At 45.3% G+C, this 26,072-nt stretch overlaps 1 protein-coding gene across 2 annotated transcripts in view; it reads right to left on the bottom strand.

Moving 5' to 3' along the window:
- Window positions 1–4,430: 4,430 nt before the first annotated feature.
- NUP58 (nucleoporin 58) overlaps window positions 4,431–26,072 on the bottom strand; it is a 157,448-nt gene continuing 135,806 nt past the window's right edge. Inside the window, exons 14-15 of one of the 2 annotated variants that reach the window (XM_033948331.1) lie at window positions 25,145–25,240; window positions 4,431–7,650 (exon numbers count right to left, since the gene is read on the bottom strand). In XM_033948331.1, the coding sequence (XP_033804222.1) occupies window positions 7,481–7,650; window positions 25,145–25,240 (266 nt within the window). In that variant the 3' untranslated portion in view covers window positions 4,431–7,480. The remainder of the gene's footprint in view (window positions 7,651–25,144; window positions 25,241–26,072) is intronic. The other variant, XM_033948332.1, reaches the window with a different exon arrangement.

Here is a 26,072-nt window from a genome sequence, read left to right as displayed (position 1 = left end):
CCCCCGAGCAGTCAATGACACCCTTTACCCGACTTGGCACCAGTGCTGGTGCACGAAGATCCTCCCTCTTCTGGCGCGGCCTGGGCGGTGCGTCGGAGATCCTCCTTCTGGGCTGGACTGGCTTTAAGCATTTGCGCATGCTCAAAGCCTTCTGGTCTCGCTCTCAATCTCGGAGACAGCGAGACCAGAAGGCTTTGAGCATGCGCAAATGCTCAAAGCCAGTCCAGCCCAGCCCAGCCCAGCCCAGAAGGAGGATCTCCGACGCACCGCCCAGCCGCGCCAGAAGAGGGAGGATCTTCGGGCACCGGCACTGGTGCCAAGTCGGGTAAAGGGTGTCATTGACTGCTCGGGAGGGGGGAAAGTAGGATCGCGGTGGAGGGGGGGGCAACACGAGCGGGGGGGATGCCGGTTCGCAGGGGGGGGAGAAGCTGGATCGCGGGGAGGGGTTTGGAACAGCGTCGGATTCCTCAAGGGGGGGAGAATGGAGCAGCGCCGGTAGCCTCGTGGGGGGGGGGGAGGAGGTGGAACCAATCAAAGCAGTTTCCCTTACTTCCTATGGGGAAACTTGCTTTGATATACGAGCAATTTGGTTTACGAGCATGCTTCTGGAACGAATTATGCTCGTAAACCAAGGTTCCACTGTATATATATGCTCTGTAATTTTAATCTTTTATAATAGTCTCTACCATTTTGTCCTGCACTGCTGTCAAACTTACCAGTCTATGATCATCTCTGGAACTCTTTTTAAAAATTGGCATTATATTGGCACCACTTCATTCTTCCAGTACCGTGCTGGATTTTAAAGATAAATTGCAAATTACTGATAACAGCTCTGCAAATTAAATTTTCAATTCTATCAATACTCTGGGATATATATTACTGCTAATGTTGAAAAAACAAACATTTAACAGACCCATCCCTCCTCTACATTGGCAATGCTATGGTTCAAAGTGAAAGCTGAGGGCATCGACCCAACCATAGTATTGTAAAATAGAGTTCAATTAGGTTTAAAATTTAATGGTAATATATGGAAAATAAACAACCACTGGGGGAGGGGGGGGGGCAATGAATATATTAAATAAGCTGATTATACTAGCCAGAGAGGGGGTAAGCCTGCTAGAGCTGCAATTTGACTTTCATGTCCTTCAACAAGAGACCCATATTCACAGTATATCGCTGAGACAGATCCCCTGGTAGTCACATTCCTAGGCATTTAAAACTAGTCCCAGCCCACTGTAGGCAAAAATCCCCCACCAACTCAGGTGTAACAGAACAGTGACATGGTATTTGCCAAGGATTTGTCCAAGTCTAGATGTGCCCAATTCTTGATTCTTTTTCAGAAAAAAAAGGACTCACCAATTCATGAGCGGTGGCATCAACCTCCTTGCCGCCAATCTATTTTGCAGAGGCCCGGTCGGGCTTTCCCGCTGCCATCTGATGTAACTTTCTGTTTCATTATGCAGGAGGGGGGAAGGAGATGATGGAGAGGGGAGAGATGGACTTGGGGGAGATGATGGAGAGGGGAGATATGGACTTGGGGGAGATGATGGAGAAGGGGGATGGACTTGGGGGAGATGATGGAGAGGGGAGATGGACTTGGGGGAGAGGTGGATATGGCCTTGGGGGAGAAGGGCAAAATGGGGAAAGAGAGAGATGAACAATGCAGAGATAGCAGAGGGACCCAACAGCTGAAGGCAGTCTGCTGACACTTGAATTCACATCAAGCCACATTTAGTAATTCAAGGAATTAGGGCAGTGTATTGCAAACTGTGTGTCTAGGAGGTGGTAACTGGGATCCTCCGCTGACCCGGAAGGCTTTCCTTAGATGTCAGCTCAAACATCAGAGGGAAGCCTTCTGGGTCAGCTTCAGTGTAGCGGGCAGGAAGGAGGGCATGGGATCCCTGGTGGTGGTTTTGGCAGAGGGGAGTGGACGGGCAGGCAATAAGGACGGTAGGAGACCTGCGCAGTGCCACATACCTCAAACAAGTAGCTCATGTATCTCTAAGGGTACGCATACTGCGTGTTGAAACAATGATCTAAATAAAGGTTCCTATTAGTATAGCTCTAAAATGCCAATGAAACTGAAGAAAACTGCTAAGCCCAAAAAGTACTAAATATGTAATTTGTAGCTTTCTACATATATGTTCTTGGAATTCTATTTACACATACAAATTCAGTATACTCTGCTCTCTATAGGCAGAAATCAAATACGATAGCCTAAACATACTATAATGCACCCCATTTTACTTTAATTTGAAACAGGATTATTTTAAACTCAGCAAGTACATAGTACATACATTTCTGTGTTCACCAAGATAATACAATTGTGTAGTAATATTAATCCCAAGACACATTGAATCTGGGCCACTGACCATCAAACCTGGGTGTTTGTCCCTATTTGCTATGCTTTTGCTCAACAAGGCCTGCTGAATCCACAGTTGTGACACATGCCAGTTATTGTTTGCAAAACAATTTAGGTTGTCCTCTTAAGACACTAATATCTTGTTAATCTTTAGAGGTTGTGATACTTTATTTGCTCTAAATTTTCATCTCTTTAAATCAGGAGCTCTAACATGTTCCAAGCTTCCTATACTTCTAATACTTCAAGGTATATGATTAATATCAGTTCACCTTAAACTCTCATATTGGCGCTAACAATTGTCCATTTAATTTCAAGTATTTGTAGACCAAATTTCTATAGAATTGCTGAGATCTTGACTTTTACTCCATTTTCTTGTCTTATGAAACTCTGGCAGTGTTCTCTCAATCACCAACAACCTTCTGTCTTGGGCTTGGTTCTCCACAGAATCAGCCAGTTCCTACAGGTAGAATCCTTTACAGAAAATGGCTCGCTTTACCTTGAGCTTTCCCAGCTGCTTTTAAAACGTCTCCTGGTGTCAGCCCTTATTCAGTTGTCTATATGATTGCTGCCCTCTGTTATTTCTGTGTCAGCTTTCTGGGAGTTATAGTTTGGCCACCATTTTCTCTAAGTCCCCTCTTTGTTAAAGGAATGCATACATCATTATATTTTTGAGACCACAATGATTTTATATATGAAGCTCATCTTTGAATATATTTATCTTGATTAAATAAAAGATCACAGTTATTTACGTTGGCTGTTTTATGAGTGACTGCCCAACAATCCATAGCCTGAACCTCATATCTCAATAGACCAGGGTGTCTCAAACTTTCTCGAGCCGGGGCACACTAAAGGTAGTGGCCACGGCTTGAGGCACCCAGAAATGCACGATGATGACATCAAGCATATGTATGACACCTCCAGATGGGCCCTGAGACACCAGTAGCACTGGCGCCAGCTGATAGCTTGAAGTAGTTGAGAAACACTGCTGTAGGCAAAGTAACCACTAAGTCTAACAAATATCAACTGAATACCCCAACCACAGACCTCCCTAGGCCCGCCCAAGCTGTGCCCCAAATCCCATCCCCTTTACTAATTGTAATGCAATTTTTTCCATTAATTTTTCACATGCACACAGCAGATATAAATTCTCAAAACTGACATTTCAAACACTATCTTTCAAAATAAAATCATTTTACCTACCGGCGATCCTCTGCAGGCTGCTGTAATTAGCTTTAAAGGGGAGACCGGGAGGCCAGGGGAGAAGCCGGAGGATGCCAGAGAAGGGGTAAACATGCAGGCCTTCAGAGAATCAGGCAGCGCTGGCGCTGTACCGCTTAGGGAAGTCAGCTGGCAGGCGCCTCTCTTCCTCCAGTGTTTCGCAGCACACTTGGAATCTCAGGAGGCACACAATTTGAGATACACTGCAACAGACCCACAAACTCTCATACTTGACAACACGAATGCGGTAATTGATCAATGTACTAAACTATGTTAACAATGGCCAATTTTGGGGTGATTTCAATGTGGGCATTATTAACTCCCTCTTTAACTAAGCCCAATAGCGTGGGCCGACGCAGTAAATGCTCTGATGCCCATATGAACTGAATGAGCGTCTGAGCATTTACCACGTGGCACTTGCCTGTGTGGCTTAGAAGAGGGGGCCTATGTCCACTGTGCTAAAACTCAGGTTTCTCTGAGAAAACACAGCAAGTTACCACTTTCGGTAATGGGTGTTATAGTACTAGTGAGGAACACCGACTTCCCCCAGTAGTTGACTGAAAAAGTTACATGACCAGCACACCACCCCGAATCCAAGTTCATTTCCCTGGTCGACTTCATCTGAAACCATCTATCAGTTGACTGGAGCTGAAGAAGTTATCCTCTTACCACCAGTACCAAATCCAAAACAGTACCAAATTACTTTGCATGATGTTTCACCTCTCATAATCTATTTGTTTTGCATGAGTTCCTATGACTTGTACTTGCTGCATCTCATCCCAGGCACAAAAGTAACCACCTTTCAAACACATCCATCCGCACTCATTACAGAGAGTTGCATGACTGAACATTTAGAAGAAGGATCATCACTGGCAATGTGTTTTATTTTTTTTTGTACAACAAGTTATATGTATGTGGACGCTTCTTAAAATTTTTTACATAATCACAAGAAAAGCCTAGTGGTTCAGCTTGTCAAATGCAATTACATTTTTAAAAAGCATAAATTCCTATCAACACAAATATTTGAATTGACTGCTGACTTTAGCAACATTTTATTTTAAAAAGTCATACACGTGAACGTACACCTTTTGTACATCTGCTTTGCCTAACACAAATATATAATGTAGAAGAGTGCAAACAAGTTACCTATGCTTGAACATAAAAGGTTTCCCTTTATTTCATTACCAAACTAACCCCCCTTTGTTTTTTGTATATAAAACATGAGCCACTGCTGAATACCGACTTCAGCTCTAGAACATATAATTTGGTATTTGACAATCAATGTGTCTATAGTGTATAGCCTTAGAATTTCAGATTAGAAAAATAGGCGTGTCCCTTGGCAAAGGAATTCTGCAGTGCTGAATAATTCTGCCAATAATTACTTTGATGCATATTGTGGAGGCAATATTTTTATGAAAAGTTTCATTATAAGTTCAAAGAAGCTCAATGTGTACATTAAACCTTTCACCTGTATTTGTATATATCAAGCACTAAATCAGGGTGCCCAACTTTGGCCCTTGCCAGGTTGGGTTTTCAGGATTTCTCAAATGAATATGCATGCGATCTATACGCCTACAATGGAAGAAGTACATATAAATAGATCTCACGCAAATTCATTTGAGAAATCCTGAAAACCAGACTGGATTTGTAGTCCTCGAGGACTGATGTTGGACAACCCTGCACTAAATCAATCTGGACTTAACTTCTTTTGGCGTTACTGCTTTATTTTCTTCAATGGCAACATAGTGCCAGCAGACCGTTTTAATTGAAGTCATTAGTTGTTTGATACACTATTTGTAGAGAGAGGAACAAGCAAAGTGGTGCATGGAGGAGTTCACAGCAGAGACAACCTACAAAGTGAGGTCAAAATTTCAGCTTCTCAAAAGCTCAAGCAGTCAATGGTCTAGGATTTTGAGTTTTCACTTATCACCCAGACTCAACAGAAAAATATAAATCACCATACTGGGATAATCTACACAAATTTCAAAATCAAAAAATGTCAATGGAGAAAACTCTTTACCAGAAGAGAAAAGCTAAAACGTTAACAGATAATGATGTATTTAACAGAGAATAACATACACTTTACCTGGGATCCATTATATAAAGAACAGACATTACCAGTTAATATTTCTATAAGCACCAAATTGTTTGAACCTGGCAAAACATAAGCAATTTTTGTAAATAAGGTCTTTACACAATTCAAATACTGCTGGAATCTTAAGAGGTTTAAGTGTTATAAAAGCAGTACAAAGAACTGTACTTTAATCACATACTAATCCAATGAAACTGTTCATGGACAAATGACAATTGTTTTGGATTAGGTTAAAAGGTATGAAATCGGGTGTTTCTTTTATAGTCAGTAGAAATAATCCATGTAAACTCTTAATATCACAAATATTTGAACTTTTACTGCCAAGTCTCAATACAGAGGGAACTAGTTACCGATGTAAATCAGTATGTTAACACATGATAGTGCATGGATGTAACTATGCCCATTAGCATGGGATAGGCTGGTATTTGGCAAAAATCCCTGGTGAATGTTAAGACCCCCTTTCTCCAATCACACAAACCCATCTAACACTAGAATACTTCTGCTCTGTTTAACAGTTTATTATATCCAAAAATATGCTTAAAGAAACTAATATTTAGCATTTCTTTATTTTTTAGGTTGAAGTAATATTTACAACATATGGAACCTGAGGAGCATTCATATTACTACTAAATATCTAAAATCAATAGTACTGCATGCACTTTTTAACGGAAGAGCAGTGTAATGTGTATGCACACAATTATCAAATGGTTAAGAATAAAAAAGTGTTAGTATGCCAGCAAAATTTCCAACAAGAAACTCATTCTGCTCATTTAATAGTTCTAAAATATGATCTTATCCATTTTATAAGTGTAACAAAACCCTACAGATTTGTAAAATCTGCTGCAATGACCCCTCATTTCTTAATCGACCTGGTATTTTTGTTTTGCATCGTGGAAGCCATACCCTGTCATGCCTCTTCTTACATGCATATACACAGTATATATATAAATGGTTCCGAAATGCTCCGACTGCAATTTGCAATCCAACTGGTTTCTAAAACAGATGACATGATTCAACCAGGAAAGTACTACTGCCCTTGTAATGCTACCTTTTCATAACAGTGATGAATGCCAGCAGCTTGCTTGCCCATTGTACTAAAGGCCTTCTATATACTATTTGTAAAAAACATTACTTATACAGCTTTGAAACGGGAAGACAAAATGTGGAAGTGTTGAAGCTGTACTGGCCATGACCATTCCATCATTGATAAAACTGAAAATTCAGCAAAGGTTTTAAATTTATGCCTTATGAATGTCAAATAATAAAGTCTTTTCACTTTGGCCAACAGAAACCACTCCTACTTCGTAGCTAGTGCAGTCTAATACATTACTACACATGCGCAAATGCAAGTATACTGATGGGCACTGACAAGGTGTGTATCATAACTGCAGGTACTTATAAAAAAACATCCCCACAAGACTATGTCAAAAGTCCATAATATGGAGGGAGATGAATTCTAGTAGCAGTATTACTTCAAATAAATGTGTTCAAACCACAAATGTGCACACATTTATATAGTATATAGCCAAGTAACAGAAATATCCTGCAATTAAAGTTAGATTATGCATGTATTTAACAATTTCTTTTTTGCAACATTTTTAACAAGGCATACAGAGATAAACACACATTAAATGAGTTTCCAGCTAAAAAGAAAATAACTACTCATCACAAACATACTTCTGTTTCAAAAATTAATTTTACAGAGTAGGGAAAATATCAAAATAGTATAAATCTCCTGATATATAATGAAATCACTGCACCTCTTTAGAAAAATAGACATTTCTGACATAACTATGTTTTTATAACTCTTATCTTTTCCCTCTCTTGTTTCCCGCTGGAGGTTTCTTTAGCTGAAGCAATTGCCCTCCTGTCCCAAAACCTGCAGATGAAGGATTCGACACTCCAAATGTTAAGCCAGCAGATGCAGTAATGCCAGGGTTGCTGAAGTTAAACCCAGATGTACTCGAACTGCCAAAACCTTTAGGGGTAGGGAGAATATAAACAAAGAATTTCAAATTAAAGATGAACCATACATGCGGGTACCACCAAAAACACATTTAATACTACACTCAGGTAAATTTGTTAGGGGCAAAAAAAAAAAAGCCTGTATATAAAAGGTAAACTGCTTAGTTGTACCATAGAAAGGCAGTATATCAAAACCCTTGGCCTTTTACAATCATATTCTTGTTCCCAAGTCTTTCCTGGGTACCCCAAAGCCAGTTGTGTTTTCAGGATATACACAGTGATTATGCATGACAAGTCTGCACATATTAAAGATCATAACCCAGAAATCCTACAGTTACACTTAAGATTAACCTGCACCACATAAATACCAGTTCTAAAAGCCCAAAAACATTCTACCCTCTCTTCTCTCTCTGCAAGTCATGTAACTCTATCATTAAAGTTGGTGCAGATACTAGATAATTAGCATCTCTTGTCATGTTCTAAATGTTTACATTAATTGGCATTTAGTATTCAGTGTATAAATAACAGTTGCAATATAAAGCAATGTTCTCTCAGGGTTTTCGCAGCTGGCATTGTGCTTGTTGCAAGTTTCTGGGTCTCGCTCACAGACCTCACAGCATACCCTGAAGAAAGCCACTAGCATGGTGGCTGAAATGTCAGTTTCTACCTGACAACATGCAGCAAGACCCAGAAACCTGCAACAAGTATAAAGCAATGTTATTCACATAACAGATATTTTCCTTAGACAGCAGGACTGATGAGGCAAACAAGTATGCAACATGCAATGGTGCCAGAATGGAACAAATCTCCTGTAATGTAATTTCTGAACATGCACAGCCGTTCCAGTACACTGGTCTCCTCAGTCAGTTCCAAAATTTTTAAAAATTCAGGCAACTTCTGAAAGATGGGAAGGACTTCTGCCTTATCAATCCTGTTGTATATGGAAAACATCTGTTACGGGGGCGTGGCTTAGGCACGAATGCAAGCAGACGTATAGTCACTGAGCTCCTCTCCTCGCTCTTATTGCTGTAAAATTCAGTATTTTTTTGAAAGTTAGATCCTCTAATGGCTTCAACACGTCAAACAAAGATTGGCTCTGCTTTTGGAGGGACTGGAGGGGGTAAAAGATTAAAACCGGACCAGCCCACACATTCGAAGGTTCCCCTACCTACAGAATCATCATCGGAAGTCCTGGAAGCTGTTATGACTGAGTTAAATAGTATGAAAACTTTATTTTCTGATACCAACGCTAAAGTTAAAATTTGCAGGATGAGATAGCTAATATCTCACAACTCTTGGGGTGTATGACCCAGATATAGATACTGTGGAACAACATGTAACGGGTCTGGAAGAAAAACTGATTACTGTACATGTAATGCTGACCATAAGTTGGTACAAAAATTGAACAAAGATTTGAACAACCGATCTAAATGAAATAATATTCATCTTTTAGGATTGCAGGAGGGGTTGAAGGGGCACATCCGGTTAAATTTATTGAAACTTTTATTCCCAAGTTGCTGGCGCTTTAATTTTTGGCTCCCTTTGAAGTGGAGCAGGCACATTGGATACAAGGGAGATTGAATAATAAAGTCAATGGACTGTGACCTTTCATTTTTAAAGTGCTAAGATTTAACCAGACATTTGAAATTTTGAGAGTTGCAAAAGAAAGGAAGGATTTAATGTTGCTGGAAAGAAAGGTATCGTTGGTCCCTGATTTCACGAAGAGTACAGATGATTTAAGAAAACATATGCTAGCGCTTAGGCCACAGTTAAAACAACTAGGTGCTAGATATGGATTATTTTATCCCTCAGTAATGAAGGTTACATTAAATAACAAAACCTCTCATTATGATTCATATGAATCTTTGAAAGATTTCATAGATCAATAGCAGCATGCCATGGACTAACGGCCAGTTTCCTCAGGATTCTAAACGGTTTGTTTCTGCTAACCTTATGGATGTGTTTGGTTTCTGGCTCGATGATCTGTGCTGCAGTGAGTCTCCCTTCCTTTTCAGTATGAGAGGAAAAGAAACATTTCTCAAGAGGAGGTATTTGCTAGCTTTATTCCCTTGACAACAAGCACTGCCATCTGGTGGATTTTGTGCAAACTTAAATATGGTAAAAAGAAAAGGAAAGGAAACTACGGAAGAACATGGGATAGCGTTGGAACTGAAACTGACTAGAGAAAATAAATCATTTTCCTTTTAGCTACCTAGTATTTCATGTAGTCAAGTACAGAAAAGAATTGAAGAACTGTGGATTGTGTTGATCGGAAATGAATGGGTCTGTTTTTTGAAGAATATAGGATATGGAGCCCCGGCTCAGGTTTGAACAGGAGGTAGAGTCTTTGGCACTGAGGATTGGCATGATAGAGAATGGGACAGCGGATGCTAAGGAAGTGCTGCCTTTTGTTTAATGCAGAAGTAGATAAATTTCTGCGTGCTTTCCCAGCATTGTCATTATAAGAAGCCATGCATAGACTTGCCAGTACAAGCAGAGCTATGTCTATGGGAGACTACATGAGCCTCAGCACTAGAAGATTGCTGGGGTTGAACAGTTATATCTTCTCATTGACGGTGTATGTTAGGTCCTGCGTGCGCATTACACATCACTGACTAGTAGTTAAGTAACAGGAGGAAAGAGCCAGGGTTTAACAAAGGTTCAAGCCCGTAAAAGCAGTTGCTTTCATTTATTGGGGTACACTTTCCTCATACTGCTAGTTGATATGTATTGGGTGTATTTGGTATACACTTCTCCCTCCGTATTCGCGGTTTCGATTATTCACGGTTTTTAGCTTGCGGGCTCCCCCCTCCCAATTAAGTCAGCTTGCATAGAGAAATCACTGATTCCCAGCACTTTCTTCACTGTATTTTGCCTCTCCTTCAGGAACAGACCAGTCTCCCACCATGTTATTTGTGGCTTCACCATAGTCACGATGGTTTTTAATAGAAAACAGCAAACAAACATATGAAAAAGTTATTTGCAGTTTTTCTGTATTTGCGGTTCTGTTAATCCCCTATCACAGCGAATACGGAGGGAAAAGTGTATAAAGGAAATTTTTAGGGGCATAAACACCTTCAATGTAATTAAATCCCCAAACTCTTTAAGCAAGAATCTAACACATTGACTTACTATATAGAAGTTTTAAATTCATACAAAACATATATATTTTAATCATCCATATGTTTTGTTTTGTATGAATTTAAAACTTCTATATAGTAAGTCAATGTGTTAGATTCTTGCTTAAAGAGTTTGGGGATTTAATTAGTTAAATATTTCATTGAAGGTGTTTAGGGAAAACTCATCATATTACATATTAGTTCTATTTATTTATTATTATTTTACTGCTTTCAATTTGAATAAGTCATGGGGTGGCTATCCTGGTCAATAGGAAATGTAATGCGGTATTTGATAAGTTTCAAGCTGACATTATGGGAAGATGGCTTCAGGTTGATATGACCTTAGGAAAAGATACCCTGACCTTTCTTAATATTTATGCTCCTAATTCAAATTAGGCTGAATTTTTTTTTTAAACTCTAACATTTAATTCTATCATTGGCTACATCTAACCTAATCGTGGCCAGAAATTTCAATGCTGTCATGGATTCGTTGTTAGATAAATAACCTAGCAGATAACTGAAATCATTAAGTTTAGATAACCCTGTACAGTCATGTGGACTGAAAGATATATGGAGGCTTTTTCATTTTAATGCTCGTGAATTTTCTTTCTGCTCCATGTTCATCAATCATTTTAAATTTTAATAAGTCATGTTTTTACTAACAGTTATTTTAAATATGCAGCTAACATTTTATGGGGATAAATTTAGGGGAGAGCTTGATGGAATTTTATTTTTATAATAAGATATTTGGGGGGGTGATTGTGGGTTTGGGTTATCGTGTCTGAGTTCACCATGAATTGGTTCTTTAAAGGGGTGGGGTGGGATGATGGATGTGGGTGATATTTATTTTAGAAATATTCAATCAATCAATTGTTTATATATGGTTCTGTTTACACAATTTAAAATGGCTATAAAATTTTATTCACTAAATGTGAATGGGCTAAATCACCCCATAAAAAGGAAATAAATACTAACTTTCCTGAAAAATCAAGATGTGGATGTTTACTTCTTGCAGGAAACACATCTATCCCCTAATGAAGCTGAAAAACTTGAGGGGGGATGGGTAAAACATTGTTTTTACGCATCTGCTATGAGAAAGAAGGCTGGGGTGGCTATCCTGGTCAATAGGAAATGAAATGCGGTATTTGATAAGTTTCAAGCTGACATTATGGGAAGATGGCTTCAGGTTGATATGACCTTAGGAAAAGATACCCTGATCCTTCTTAATATTTATGCTAATTCAAATCACGCCAAATTTTTTTTTAAAAAACTCCAACATTTAATTCTATCGTTGGCTACATCTAACCTAATCGTGGCTGGAGACTTCAATACTGTCATGGATTCGTTGTTAGATAAACAACCTAGCAGACAACTGAAATCATTAGCTTTAGATAACCTTGTACAGTCATGTGGACTGAAAGATATATGGAGGCTTTTTCATTTTAATGCTCATGAATTTTCTTTCTGCTCCCATGTTCATCAATCATTTTTAAGAATAGATTACATTTTTGTTTCAGATAACTTAATTCAACAGGTTACAAAGGCTAGTATAGATCCGATCCTTTTGACGGATCATGCTGGTATTTGGATAGAATATAATTTTGGTGAAAAGGACTTAACTAGACCTGTTTGGAGATTTAATAATGCATTGCTTGCGGATTCAAATTTTCTTGAGGAAATCCAAATAAAAATGGTTGAATATTTCCAACTGAATACCTCAGAGGAAGTCTCTTTAGAAACCATTTGGGATGCTTTTAAAGCTACGATGAGAGGGCACATAATTTCATATTCAGCACACATACGGAAAATGCTAAAATCAGAATTTTCTAATTTGGAACAAAATATTCTGGCTGAATGTTTTGCAAACTTGGAAGTGGCACAGCAGCTAGATTGTTCCCCAATGAAGGCTGATTGATAGCTGAAACGCTCTAGAGGAAGTTGAGCGTCGGGTAGTTCATAGTTCTCCAACATTGGCTTTAGCTGGAAAAGCTATTAAGTTAAGTGTTGCTGTTCTTCCTCAAGTGCATTGATGAATTGATTTTAATTTTTGATATAAGTATAAAATTATCTACTTTTATTTGACAGTAAAAATAGTAATATAAAAAATAAACCCTTAGATATAATTAAATAAAAATCTTAAGTAATGGTTAGGAAGGTTTTGAAGTAAATGATTACAATAAAAGCATTCAGGATAAGGACTTGAAATAACATCCATTTTACTGAGAACAATCTTTTTTATGATACTTCAATCTCCTATTGTAGTTTTCCAGTGGGTGAGTTTGTTGATAAAGTAGGGCATCATATGAATGATAAAAAATGATGTGTAAGCATAAGTGTTGTTATCCCAGGACAAGCAGGCAGCATATTCTTAATGCATGGGTGACGTCACCGACGGAGCCCCGGTACGGACACTTTTAACTAGAAAGCTCTAGTTGGCCGCACCACGCATGCGCGAGTGCCTTCCCGCCCGACGGAGGAGTGCGTGGTCCCCAGTTTCTTCGTTTCCGCGGAGCGAAGAAGACGCATGTGTTTTCAACGGCTGTTGAAAAATCTGATTTTTGCCTTCCCGCTCGCGAAATTTTCTTCTTTTTTGTTCTTTTTCCCTTCGGGTTTCTTTTTCCGTTAAAAAAAAAAAACAAACAAAAAAAAACTTTGCTTCTTCTTTTTTCTTTATTTTTCAGGCCGGCCCCGGCGGGGCCTGTTGCCACCATACAGGCCTCCGGTTTTGATTTTGCGGAGGCCGTGTTTCCCTTCATGCCCCCTCAGCCGGGCTTTAAGAAGTGCCAGCGGTGTGCACGCCCGATCTCTCTCACTGACCCGCACAATTGGTGCCTCCAGTGCCTTGGTCCAGAGCATCGGGCTGACACCTGCACCCGCTGTGCTACTCTTAAAAAACGTACATTAAAAAATAGACAGATCCAACAGAATATCCTTTTCGGTACCGGATCTGCCATGGAATCGGCCGCGCCATCGACGGCACCGCAAAAGTCGGCACCGACTACTTCGACGACGCCTGATCCTTCCTCGGGGTCGCTAGCACCAGGTAAGCCGGCTAAGAATCCTTCCACTTCCCTTGAGCGCCCTCCTGCCACAGCGGCGACGCCGGTCCTCCCGACATCACGCCGGCCCCGCAAACGCTCCGCCCCGATTTCGGTGAGTGCCTCGTCATCGGCCTCCTCATCGCCGGGTCATGGAGCGGCACCTATGGTACCGAAAAAGAAAAAAGCGGTACCGGTGCCTCCCCTGGACGACCGCATTGCGGCCATACTCCAAAGCCAATAGCAGGAGCAACTACAGCAGCAACTCCAACACCTGTTGCCAGCAATGTTGGCCCCACTCCTTCTGGTACCGGACCGGCCCGAGCCTCGCACCATACCACCGGTGTCGACCCCATCGTTACCGTTGAACAAGTCCATGCCGGTGCTCGCGGCTGAACCACTCAATCCTCCCGGGCAACCACGCTCTGATGCCGACCCTCCCCGACATCAAGAACGACACCGGTCCCCCCGAGACCAGGACCGGCACCGGTCTTCCTCCTCCGGTACCGTCTCGATGCGCTCTGGCAAATCTCTCTCTAAGACTCGCCACGCTGAGCCATCCACACCACCGTCCCGTCCTGCACACACCAACGTCAGGGACCCGGACTTATGGGAAGAATCCCCATCCTGTACCGATGATGAGGCTTCATCAACGGACGAGGAACCCTCGATGGTCGATACCGGTTCCAAACCTGAACAGTCCTCATTCACTAAATTTCTGAGGGAGATGTCGGCGGTTCTTTCTATCCCATTGGAATCCGACTCTAAGAAGTCCCAGGCTTTTCTCGACGCCTTAGACTTCGAACAACCCCCCAAATAATTTTTAAAGTTACCCGTCCACGACATCTTACGGGAAACTTTTTACAAAAATTGGGAAAACCCTCTAACGGTACCGGGAACCCCTCGAAAACTGGATAGTTTGTACACGGTCATTCCTATCCCGGGGTTCGACAAACCTCAACTACCCCATGAATCTCTTCTAGTGGAGTCCACCTTAAAGAAAACCCAGGGCTCCAGTGTTTATGCCTCCACCCCTCCTGGCAGAGAGGGCAGAATGATGGATAAATTTGGCAAGCGCCTTTATCAAAATTCAATGCTTGCCAACAGGGCTAATAAATACACCTTCTACTTCTCCTTCTACATGAAGCATCTGGTGCAACAACTCTCCTCCTTACAAAAATACATCCCTGAACGTAAGGTTCCTGTTTTTCAACAACAAATTTCCAGTCTACTCCAACTCCGGAAATTCATGGTGCGCTCCATTTATGGCTCTTTTGAGTTAACCTCTCGAGCATCTGCCATGGCTGTGGCCATGAGGTGCCTGGCCTGGCTAAGAGTTTCTGACCTCGACATTAATCATCAAGACCGCCTGGCTAACGCACCTTGTCTTGGTGATGAACTCTTCGGGGAGTCCCTGGACTCAACCACCCAGAAACTCTCGGCGCACGAGACCAGGTGGGATACTCTGATAAAACCTAAGAAGAAGACTCCACCTGCTCGCCCCTACAGACAGCAGTCTTCCTACCAACGCAGGTTCTCGGCCAGAACTCTCAATCCGTCTCAACAACGGCCTCGCCGACCTCGGCAACAGCATCAAACTCAGGCTAGCTCACAGTCTCACCAACCTGCCAAGCCTCTCCCTCCGTCAAAGCCATCTCAGCCCTTTTGACTCCTTTCTCCAGGGCATAGCCAGTCTCCCACCATCATTGCCTCTTCCTCAACCGATCGGAGGACGCCTTCAACTCTTCCTTAGCCGTTGGGAGGTCATCACATCAGACCTGTGGGTCCTCAACATCATTCGCCACGGCTACTCTCTCAACTTCCAGACTCTTCCACCAGACAATCCTCCCATAGAGTCTGTTTCTCACTCCTCCCAATCCCTTCTTCTCCTGAGGGAGGTCCAATCCCTCCTTCTTCTCAATGCCATCGAAGAGGTGCCCCCAGCCCAAAGGGGTCAGGGATTCTAATCCCGCTACTTCCTAGTTCCCAAGAAGACAGGAGACCTCCGTCCCATCCTCGATCTCCGGGACCTCAACAAGTGTCTGGTAAAGGAAAAGTTCAGAATGCTCTCCCTTGCCATGCTTTACCCTCTTCTCTCTCAACACGACTGGCTATGTTCCCTAGACCTCAAAGAGGCCTACACTCACATTCCAATCCATCTGACTTCACGTCGCTACCTTCGATTTCAGGTACAGCACCGTCACTATCAGTACAAAGTGCTACCCTTTGGCCTCGCATCATCGCCCAGGGTGTTCACCAAGTGCCTCATTGTGGTGGCAGCCTTTCTCAGGTCCCACCACCTCCAGGTGTTCCCCTACTTGGACGATTGGTTAGTGAAAGCACCTACGTCTCCTCTTGTGCTACAAGCCACTCAGCACACCATCTCCTTCCTCCACCTCCTGGGGTTTGAGATCAACTACCCCAAGTCGCATCTGCTTTCCACACAGCGACTTCAGTTTATTGGAGCCGTCCTCGACACCACTCTGATGAGGGCGTTTCTCCCCTTCGACCGCCAACGGACCCTGCTCCACCTCTGCCGTCAGGTGCTCCTTCGTCGCTCCATTCCAGCTCGGCAAATGATGGTCCTCCTGGTCCACATGGCCTCGACGGTCCATGTGCTTCCTCTGGCGCGACTCCACCTCAGGACACCTCAATGGACGCTGGCCAACCAATGGTCACAGATCACGGATCCTCTTTCTCATCCCATCTCTGTGACATCGTCTCTTCAGCAATCTCTTCACTGGTGGTTGAACTCCTCAAATCTTTCCAGGGGTCTACTCTTTCATCTACCCCCTCACTCCTTGATCATAATCACAGATGCCTCCCCCTATGCATGGGGAGCTCACCTGGGAGATCTTCGCACCCAGGGACTCTGGACCCATCAGGAGCGTCAACATCACATCAACTTCCTGGAACTCAGGGCCATGTTCTATGCTCTCAAGGCCTTCCAGCACCTTCTCTACCCCCAGGTTCTTCTCCTGTGCACAGACAACCAAGTCGCCATGTATTACATAAACAAGAAAGGCAGCACCGGATCTCCCCTCCTCTGTCAGGAGGCCATCCGCATCTGGACCTGGGCCACGGCCCACAGTCTCTTCCTCAAGGCTGTCTATATCCAGGGCGAACAGAACTCCCTGGCCGACAATCTCAGCCGCATCCTTCAACCTCACGAGTGGACTCTGGATCCTCCCACACTCCGCTCCATCTTTGCTCGCTGGGGTACTCCTCACAACCATCAGCTGCCCCAGTTTTGTTCCAGACTCTTCTCTCCTCATCGTCTCGCCCCGGATGCATTCCTGCTCGACAGCACAGTTACTTACCGTAACAGGTGTTATCCAGGGACAGCAGGCAGATATTCTTAACGCATGGGTGACGTCACCGACGGAGCCCCGGTACGGACCTTTTTAACTAGAAAGTTCTAGTTGGCCGCACCGCGCATGCGCGAGTGCCTTCCCGCCCGACGGAGGAGTGCGTGGTCCCCAGTTAAGATAAGCCAGCTAAGAAGCCAATCCGGGGAGGAGGGTGGGACGTAAAAATATCTGCCTGCTGTCCCTGGATAACACCTGTTACGGTAAGTAACTGTGCTTTATCCCAGGACAAGCAGGCAGCATATTCTTAACGCATGGGTGACCTCCAAGCTAACAGAGAGGGAGGAGGGATGGTTGGCCATTAGGAAAATAAATTTTGTAACACAGATTGGCCGAAGTGTCCATCCCGTCTGGAGAAGGCATCCAGACAGTAGTGAGTAGTGAACGTGTGAACTGAGGACCAAGTGGCAGCCTTGCAGATTTCCTCGATGGGCGTGGAACGGAGGAAAGCCACAGAAGCAGCCATAGCTCTGACCCTGTGGGCCGTGACAGCACCTTCCAGTGAGAGACCGGCCCGAGCATAACAGAACACAATGCAGGCAGCAAGCCAGTTGGAAAGTGTCCGTTTAGAGACAGGACGACCTAGACGGTTAGGATCGAAGGTCAGAAAGAGCTGAGGAGACGAGCGGTGAGCCCTGGAACGGTCAAGGTAGTATGCAAGGGCACGCTTACAATCCACCGTGTGCAACGCCTGTTCCCCAGGATGAGAATGGGGTTTAGGGAAAAAGACAGGCAACACAATAGACTAGTTGAGGTGAAAAGCCGAGACCACCTTGGGGAGGAATTTAGGATGGGTACGCAGAACCACCTTGTCATGATGAAAAACAGTGAACGGTGGATCGGCGACCAGTGCATGCAGCTCACTAACCCTCCTGGCAGAGGTGATGGCAATGAGGAAAAGCACCTTCCATGTTAGAAGTTTGAGCGAAGTTGTGGCAAGAGGCTCAAAAGGAGGTTTCATGAGGGCTGATAAAACCACATTCAGGTCCCAGACGACAGGAGGAGGCTTCAGAGGTGGTTTGACATTGAAGAGGCCTCTCATGAACCGGGAAACCAGAGGATGAGCCGTAAGAGGTTTTCCGAGGATAGGCTCATGAAACGCAGTGATGGCACTGAGGTGGACTCTGATTGAGGTAGACTTGAGGCCAGCATCGGACAGAGAGAGCAAATAGTCCAGTACAGTTTCCACCGCCAATGAGGTGGGATCGTGATGATGCAGGAGACACCAAGAGGAAAACCGGGTCCACTTCTGATGGTAACATTGGAGAGTGGCCGGTTTCCTGGAGGCATCCAAAATGCGACGGACAGGCTGAGACAGATTCTCTGGAGAGGTCAGCCCGAGAGAAACCAAGCTGTCAGGTGGAGCGAAGACAGATTGGGATGCAGTAGAGACTGATGCTGCTGTGTAAGTAGAGTAGGAAACACAGGAAGAGGAATGGGCTCCCTGGAGCTGAGCTGAAGCAGGAGGGAGAACCAGTGTTGGCGAGGCCACCGAGGAGCGATGAGGATCATGGTGGCCCTGTCCCTGCGGAGTTTGTATAACGTCCGCAACATCAGAGGGAGTGGCGGAAAGGCATAGAGGAACCGATCCGTCCAGTCGAGCAGGAATGCATCCGGGGCCAGACGGTGAGGAGAGAAGAGTCTGGAACAGAACTGGGGCAGTTGATGGTTGTGAGGCGCTGCAAAGAGGTCCACCTGTGGAGTGCCCCAGCGAGCAAAGATGGAGCGGAGTGTTGGGGGGTCCAGAGTCCACTCGTGAGGTTGAAGGATGCGGCTGAGATTGTCGGCCAGGGAGTTCTGTTCGCCCTGGATGTAGACAGCCTTGAGGAAGAGACCGTGGTCCGTGGCCCAGGTCCAGATGCGGAGAGCCTCCTGACAGAGGAGGCGAGATCCGGTGCTGCCTTGCTTGTTTATGTAGTACATGGCAAATTGATTGTCTGTGCACAGGAGAAGAACCTGAGGGCAAAGAAGGTGCTGGAAGGCCTTGAGAGCATAGGACATGGCTCTGAGTTCCAGGAAATTGATGTGATGTTGACGCTCCTGAGGGGTCCAGAGTCCCTGGGTGCGTAGATCTCCCAGGTGAGCTCCCCACGCATAGGGGGAGGCATCCGTGGTTATGATCATGGAGTGAGGGGGTAGATGAAAGAGTAGACCCCTGGAAAGATTGGAGGAGTTCAACCACCATTGAAGAGATTGCTGAAGAGACGATGTCACAGAGATGGGATGAGAAAGAGGATCCGTGGTCTGTGACCATTGGTTGGCTAGAGTCCACTGAGGTGTCCTGAGGTGGAGTCGCGCCAGAGGAAGTACATGGACTGTCGAGGCCATGTGGTCCAAGAGGACCATCATCTGTCGAGCTGGGATGGTTTGATGAAGGAGCACCTGACGACAGAGGTGGAGCAGGGTCCGGTGTCGGTCGAAGGGGAGAAACGCCCTCATCAGAGTGGTGTCGAGAACTGCTCCGATGAACTGAAGTCGCTGTGTGGGAAGCAGATGCGACTTGGGGTAGTTGATCTCGAACTCCAAGAGATGGAGGAAAGAGATGGTGTGATGAGTGGCTTGCAGCACAAGTGTAGACGTAGGTGCTTTCACCAACCAATCGTCCAAGTAGGGGAACACCTGGAGGTTGTGAGACCTAAGGAAGGCCGCTACCACAATGAGTCACTTGGTGAACACCCTGGGCGATGATGCGAGGCCAAAAGGTAGTACCTTGTACTGATAGTGGCGGTGCTGAATCTGAAAGCGGAGGTAGTGACGTGAATTCAGATTGATGGGGATGTGAGTGTAGGCCTCTTTGAGGTCCAGGGAACATAGCCAGTCGTGTTGAGAGAGAAGAGGGTAAAGCGTGGCCAGGGAGAGCATTCTGAACTTCTCTTTGACCAGACACTTGTTGAGATCCCTGAGATCGAGGATGGGGCGGAGGTCTTCTGTCTTCTTGGGAACCAGGAAGTAGCGGGAGTAGAATCCCTGACCCCTTTGGTCCGGAGGCACCTCTTCGATGGCATTGAGAAGAAGAAGGGATTGGACCTCCCTCAGGAGGAGGGGGGTTTGGGAGGAGTGAGAAGCAGACTCTACGGGAGGATTGTCTGGTGGAAGAGTCTGGAAGTTGAGAGAGTAGCCGTGGCGAATGATGTTGAGGACCCATTGGTCTGATGTGATGACCTCCCAACGGCTGAGGAAGAGTTGGAGGCGTCCTCCGATAGGCTGAGGAAGAGGCAATGATGTTGGGAGACTGGCTATGCCCTGGAGAAATGAGTCAAAAGGGCTGAGATGATTTTGACGGAGGTAGAGGCTTGGCAGGTTGGTGAGACTGAGAGCGAGCCTGAGTTTGATGTTGTTGTCGAGGTTGGCGTGGCTGCTGTTGAGGCAGGTTGAGAGGTCTGGCCGAGAACCTGCGCTGGTAGGAAGACTGCTGTCTGTAGGTGCGAGCAGGTGGAGTCTTCTTTTTAGGTTTAATCAGAGTGTCCCACCTGGTCTCATGTGCTGAGAGTTTCTGGGTTGTTGAGTCCAGGGACTCTCCGAAGAGTTCATCACCCAGACAAGGTGCGTTAGCCAGGCGGTCCTGGTGGTTAATGTCTAGGTCAGAGACTCTCAGCCATGCCAAACGGCGCATGGCCACCGCCATTGCAGATGCGCGAGAGGTCAGCTCAAATGAGTCGTAGATGGAGCGAACCATGAATTTCCTGAGTTGGAGGAGGCTGGAAATATGTTGTTGGAAAAGAGGGACCTTACGTTCAGGAAGATATTTCTGTAAGGAGGAGAGCTGTTGCACCAGATGCTTCATGTAGAAGGAGAAGTGGAAGGTGTAGTTGTTGGCTCTATTGGCTAACATGGCATTTTGGAAAAGGCGCTTACCAAATTTATCCATGGTTTTTTCCCTCTCTGCCAGGAGGGGTGGAGGCATATACACTGGAACCCTGAGATTTTTTCAAAGTAGATTCCACCAGGAGGGACTCGTGGGGTAATTGAGGTTTGTCAAACCCTGGGATAGGAATAACCCGGTACAAGCTATCCAATTTACGAGGGGCTCCAGGAACCGTGAGGGGAGCTTCCCAGTTTTTATAGAAAGTTTCCCGTAAGATGTCGTGGACGGGCAACTTCAGAAATTCTTTGGGAGGTTGCTCAAAGTCTAGGGCATCGAGGAAAGCCTGAGACTTTTTAGAGTCGGATTCTAAGGGAATGGAAAGAGCTGCTGACATCTCCCTAAGGAATTTGGAGAAAGCGGATTGCTCTGGTTTTGAGACGGTGTCAGTCATGGAGGGTTCTTCATCGGTTGATGAAGCGTCCTCCTCGGTACCGTGAGGGGAGTCTTCCCACAAATCTGGGTCCCTAACGTCGGGGTGCGTACGTTTGGACATCGGTGTGGAGGGCTCGGCATGGCGGGTCTTTGAAAGAGATTTGCTTGAGCGCACCGAGGCGGTACCGGGTGAGGAAGACCGATGTCGTTCCTGGGACCGGACAGGGTCGGCAGCATCACGGGTATGTACTGTAGGTGTTTCTGCCAAGAGCACCGGCATGGAAGTATTAATCGGTACCGAGGGGGTCGACACCGATGGGACAGTGTGAGGCTCGGACCGGTCCTGTACCGGAAGGTGCGGTGCCAGCAACGCCGGCAACAGTTGTTGGAGCTGTTGTTGCAGCTGCTCCTGTAACTGTGTTTGGAGTATGGCCGCGATGCGGTCGTCCAGGGGAGGCACCGGTACCGCTTTTTTCTTCTTCGGTACAATAGGTGCCGCTCTACGCTCCGGCGATGAGGAGGCCGATGATGAGGCACTCACCGAGATCGGAGCGGAGCGTTTGTGGGGCCGGTGCAGTGCCGGGAGGGCCGGTGTCGCAACCGTGGCAGGAGGGCGCTCAAGGGAAGTGGGAGGCTTCTTAGCCGGCTTACCTGGGCCCAACGACCCCGAGGAAGGGTCCGGTGGTGTCGATGTCGTCGGTGCCGACTTTTGTGGTGCCGTCGACGTCGCAGCCGGTTCCATGGCAGATCCGGTACCAAACAAAATATTTTGCTGGATCTGCCGATTTTTCAAAGTACGCTTTTTAAGCGTAGCACAGCGGGTGCAGGTGTCAGCCCGATGCTCTGGACCCAAGCACTGGAGGCACCAATTGTGTGGGTCGGTGAGGGAGATCGGGCGTGCACACCGCTGGCACTTCTTAAAACCCGGTTGAGGGGGCATGAAGGGAAACACGGCCTCCGCAAAATTGAATCCGGAGCCTGTATGGTGGCAACAGGCCCCGCCGGGGCCGGCCTGAAAAAATAAGGAAAACCCGATGATTTTTTTTTTTTTTAAACAAAAATAAGGGAATCCAATAAGAAAAAAGTGAGAAAAAACGCGAGCGGGAAGGCAAAAATTAGTTTTTCAACGGCCGTTGAAAACACATGCGTCTTCTTCGCTCCGCGGAAACGAAGAAACTGGGGACCACGCACTCCTCCGTCGGGCGGGAAGGCACTCGCGCATGCGCGGTGCGGCCAACTAGAACTTTCTAGTTAAAAAGGTCCGTACCGGGGCTCCGTCGGTGACGTCACCCATGCGTTAAGAATATGCTGCCTGCTTGTCCTGGGATAATGGACGGATCGGTTCCTCTATGCCTTTCCTCCACTGCCTCTGATGTTGCGGACGTTATTCAAACTCCGCAGGGACAGAGCCACCGTTATTCTCATCGCCCCTCGGTGGCCTCGCCAACACTGGTTCTCCCTCCTGCTCCAGCTCAGCTCCAGGGAGCCCATTCCTCTTCCTGTGTTTCCTACTCTACTTACACAGCAGCATCAGTCTCTACTACATCCCAATCTGTCCTCGCTCCACCTGACAGCTTGGTTTCTCTCGGGCTGACCTCCCCAGGGAATCTGTCTCAGCCTGTCCGTCGCATTTTGGATGCCTCCAGGAAACCAGCCACCCTCCAATGTTACCATCAGAAGTGGACCAGGTTCTCCTCTTAGTGTCTGCTGCATCACCACGATCCCACCTCATTGGCGGTGGAAACTGTACTGGACTATTTGCTCTCTCTATCCGATGCTGGCCTCAAGTCCACCTCAATCAGAGTCCACCTCAGTGCCATCACTGCGTTTCATGAGCCTATCCTCGGAAAACCGCTTACAGCTCATCCCCTGGTTTCCCGGTTCATGAGAGGCCTCTTCAATGTCAAACCACCTCTGAAGCCTCCTCCAGTCGTCTGGGACCTGAATGTGGTTTTATCAGCCCTCATGAAATCCCTGTTTGAGCCTCTTGCCACTACTTCACACAAATTTCTGACATGGAAGGTGCTTTTCCTCATTGCCATCACCTCTGCCAGGAGGGTTAGTGAGCTGCATGCACTGGTTGCTGACCCACCTTTCACTGTTTTTCACCATGACAAGGTGGTTCTGCGTACCCATCCTAAATTCCTTCCCAAGGTGGTCTCGGACTTCCACCTCAACCAATCCATTGTGTTGCCTGTCTTTTTCCCTAAGCCCCATTCTCATCCTGGGGAACAGGCGTTACACACGCTGGACTGTAAGCGTGCCCTTGCATACTACCTTGACCGTACCAGGGCTCACCGCTCGTCCCCTCAGCTCTTTTTATCCTTCGACCCTAACCGTCTAGGTCGCCCTGTCTCTAAACGGACGCTTTCCAACTGGCTTGCTGCCTGCATTGCGTTCTGTTATGCTCGGGCCTGTCTCTCACTGGAAGGTGCTGTCACGGCTCACAGGGTCAGAGCTATGGCTGCTTCTGTGGCTTTCCTCCGTTCCACGCCCATCGAGGAAATCTGCAAGGCTGCCACTTGGTCCTCAGTTCACACGTTCACTACTCACTACTGTCTGGATACCTTCTCCAGACGGGATGGACACTTCGGCCAATCTGTGTTACATAATTTATTTTCCTAATGGCCAACCATCCCTCCTCCCTCTCTGTTAGCTTAGAGGTCACCCATGCGTTAAGAATATGCTGCCTGTTTGTCCTGGGATAAAGCACAGTTACTTACTGTAACAGGTGTTATCCAGGGACAGCAGGCAGATATTCTTACGTCCCATCCACCTCCCCGGGTTGGCTTCTTAGCTGGCTTATCTTAACTGGGGACCACGCACTCCTCCGTCGGGCGGGAAGGCACTTGCGCATGCGCGGTGCGGCCAACTAGAACTTTCTAGTTAAAAGTGTCCGTACTGGGGCTCCGTCGGTGACGTCACCCATGCGTTAAGAATATCTGCCTGCTGTCCCTGGATAACACCTGTTACGGTAAGTAACTGTGCTTTTTAAAATTATAGAATAGAATTTGGACACTGATGTGTAAGAAGCCTTTTTAAAGCAAACATTGTATGAATTATCCCCAAAGACCCCCCTTCTTTTGATCAATGATATTGAACTGTGGGGTTGGATAACTTTAAGGTGATCCATATCTGTTCACTGCTTTGGTTTAAAGCAGGATATAAATTTGAAAATAAAGAAAGACATAAAATTTCAGGCTGTATTTCATATCCATTTGGCCAAGCGAGAAAAACAAGCAGCTGACGAGAACACTACTTGTGGGAATGGCCATATATGTTCAGAACTTTATACTTAGAGGTCCTTTTATCAAGCCGCACTAGCGGGGTTAGCATGGACATTTCATCACGCACTAACCCCTGCGGCTGGCTAAAAAACTAACGCCTGCTCAATGCAGGCATTAGCGGCTAGCGCAGCAGGCGGTTTAATGCGTGGTATTACGCCATTTAAATCCCTACCGCAGCTTGATAAAAGGACCCCTAAGTTCTGGGTGAACAGTTCTGTCCTAGCACCTTTGGATAATATCACTTGTGTGCCTGACTTGGTCCTGCTGGTCTATGAAAAATATTCAATATCACAGAAACAATTATAAACCAATATTAAAATTTCTAAAGATTTCTAGAATGACTCATCAGCAGGTATCTAGAAAAAAAACCAAAGGAGTGGAAAACCATGGGACCTTTAAAACTAGAACAAAGTTTGTCACTTGTAGATATCGAGTAAAAAAATCTGCCTTATACGAACCTGCACTAAGACTCCCAGATGGTTTAGTAGTACTTCCAAATCCAAATGAAGAGGGGCCTGTGGTACTGCTTCCAAAAGCAGAGCTACTTCCAAATCCTAGTGCAGCACCAATAAAGAAAAGTGACAAACAAAACAATGTTAACAAAACAGAGTAAAACACTAATGTAACTTCCACAAACAAACACACTGCTTACACCATCTTAAAGCAAAAATAGTTTAAACAAGCTCCTCATAAGACCTAAGGTACACTATTCTGACTCAGATTTTCAAATGGTTTTGAACGGCAACAACTTGCTTGAAAACTTCCCAGGCTTGTCCTGCGGACCTCACAACCAGTTACAGTGATGTGTAAAAGTTTATCCCCTCCTGATTTCCCCTATTACTACATACCTCACACACTGAATGGTTTTTGATTTTTAAACAAAATGTAATATTAGACAACGGGAACCTGAGTAAATACATAAAACCATTTTAAAATTACTACTTTATTTATTTAAAGAACAAAGTTATCCAAAACCCATACCACTCGTGAAAAATTTACTGCTCACCGCGTTTAACTGGTTGCACCACGTGAAGCAGAATTAATTGCAATCAAATGCTTCCTATAATTTGATATCACTGTTTCACATCAATAATGAAGCATCTTAGCCCATTCTTCTTTACAGAACTGCTTTAATTCAGAAAAGTCGTAGTTTTTTCTGCATGAACTGCTGGTTTCAGGTCCTGACAGCATCTCTAGTGGGTTCAAGATAAGACGTTAACTAGACCAATCCAAGACTGCACTGAGGTGTACCCTTAGAGCTGGTTTTCAAACCAGACTTTTAGAAGTGCAGGAGGTATTAAAGCAGTTTTTATATAGGGCAAGAAAGAGGATCTAGGGGCTTTGCCCTCATATCAGACAGCAAACCTCTTCCAATTAAAAGATCTT

The sequence above is a fragment of the Geotrypetes seraphini genome, chromosome 6, assembly GCF_902459505.1.
Source record: "Geotrypetes seraphini chromosome 6, aGeoSer1.1, whole genome shotgun sequence".
Taxonomy (NCBI): Eukaryota; Metazoa; Chordata; class Amphibia; order Gymnophiona; family Dermophiidae; genus Geotrypetes; species Geotrypetes seraphini.
The sequence above is the reverse complement of the archived record's forward strand: the minus strand, read 5'-3'. Positions and strand labels throughout refer to the sequence as shown.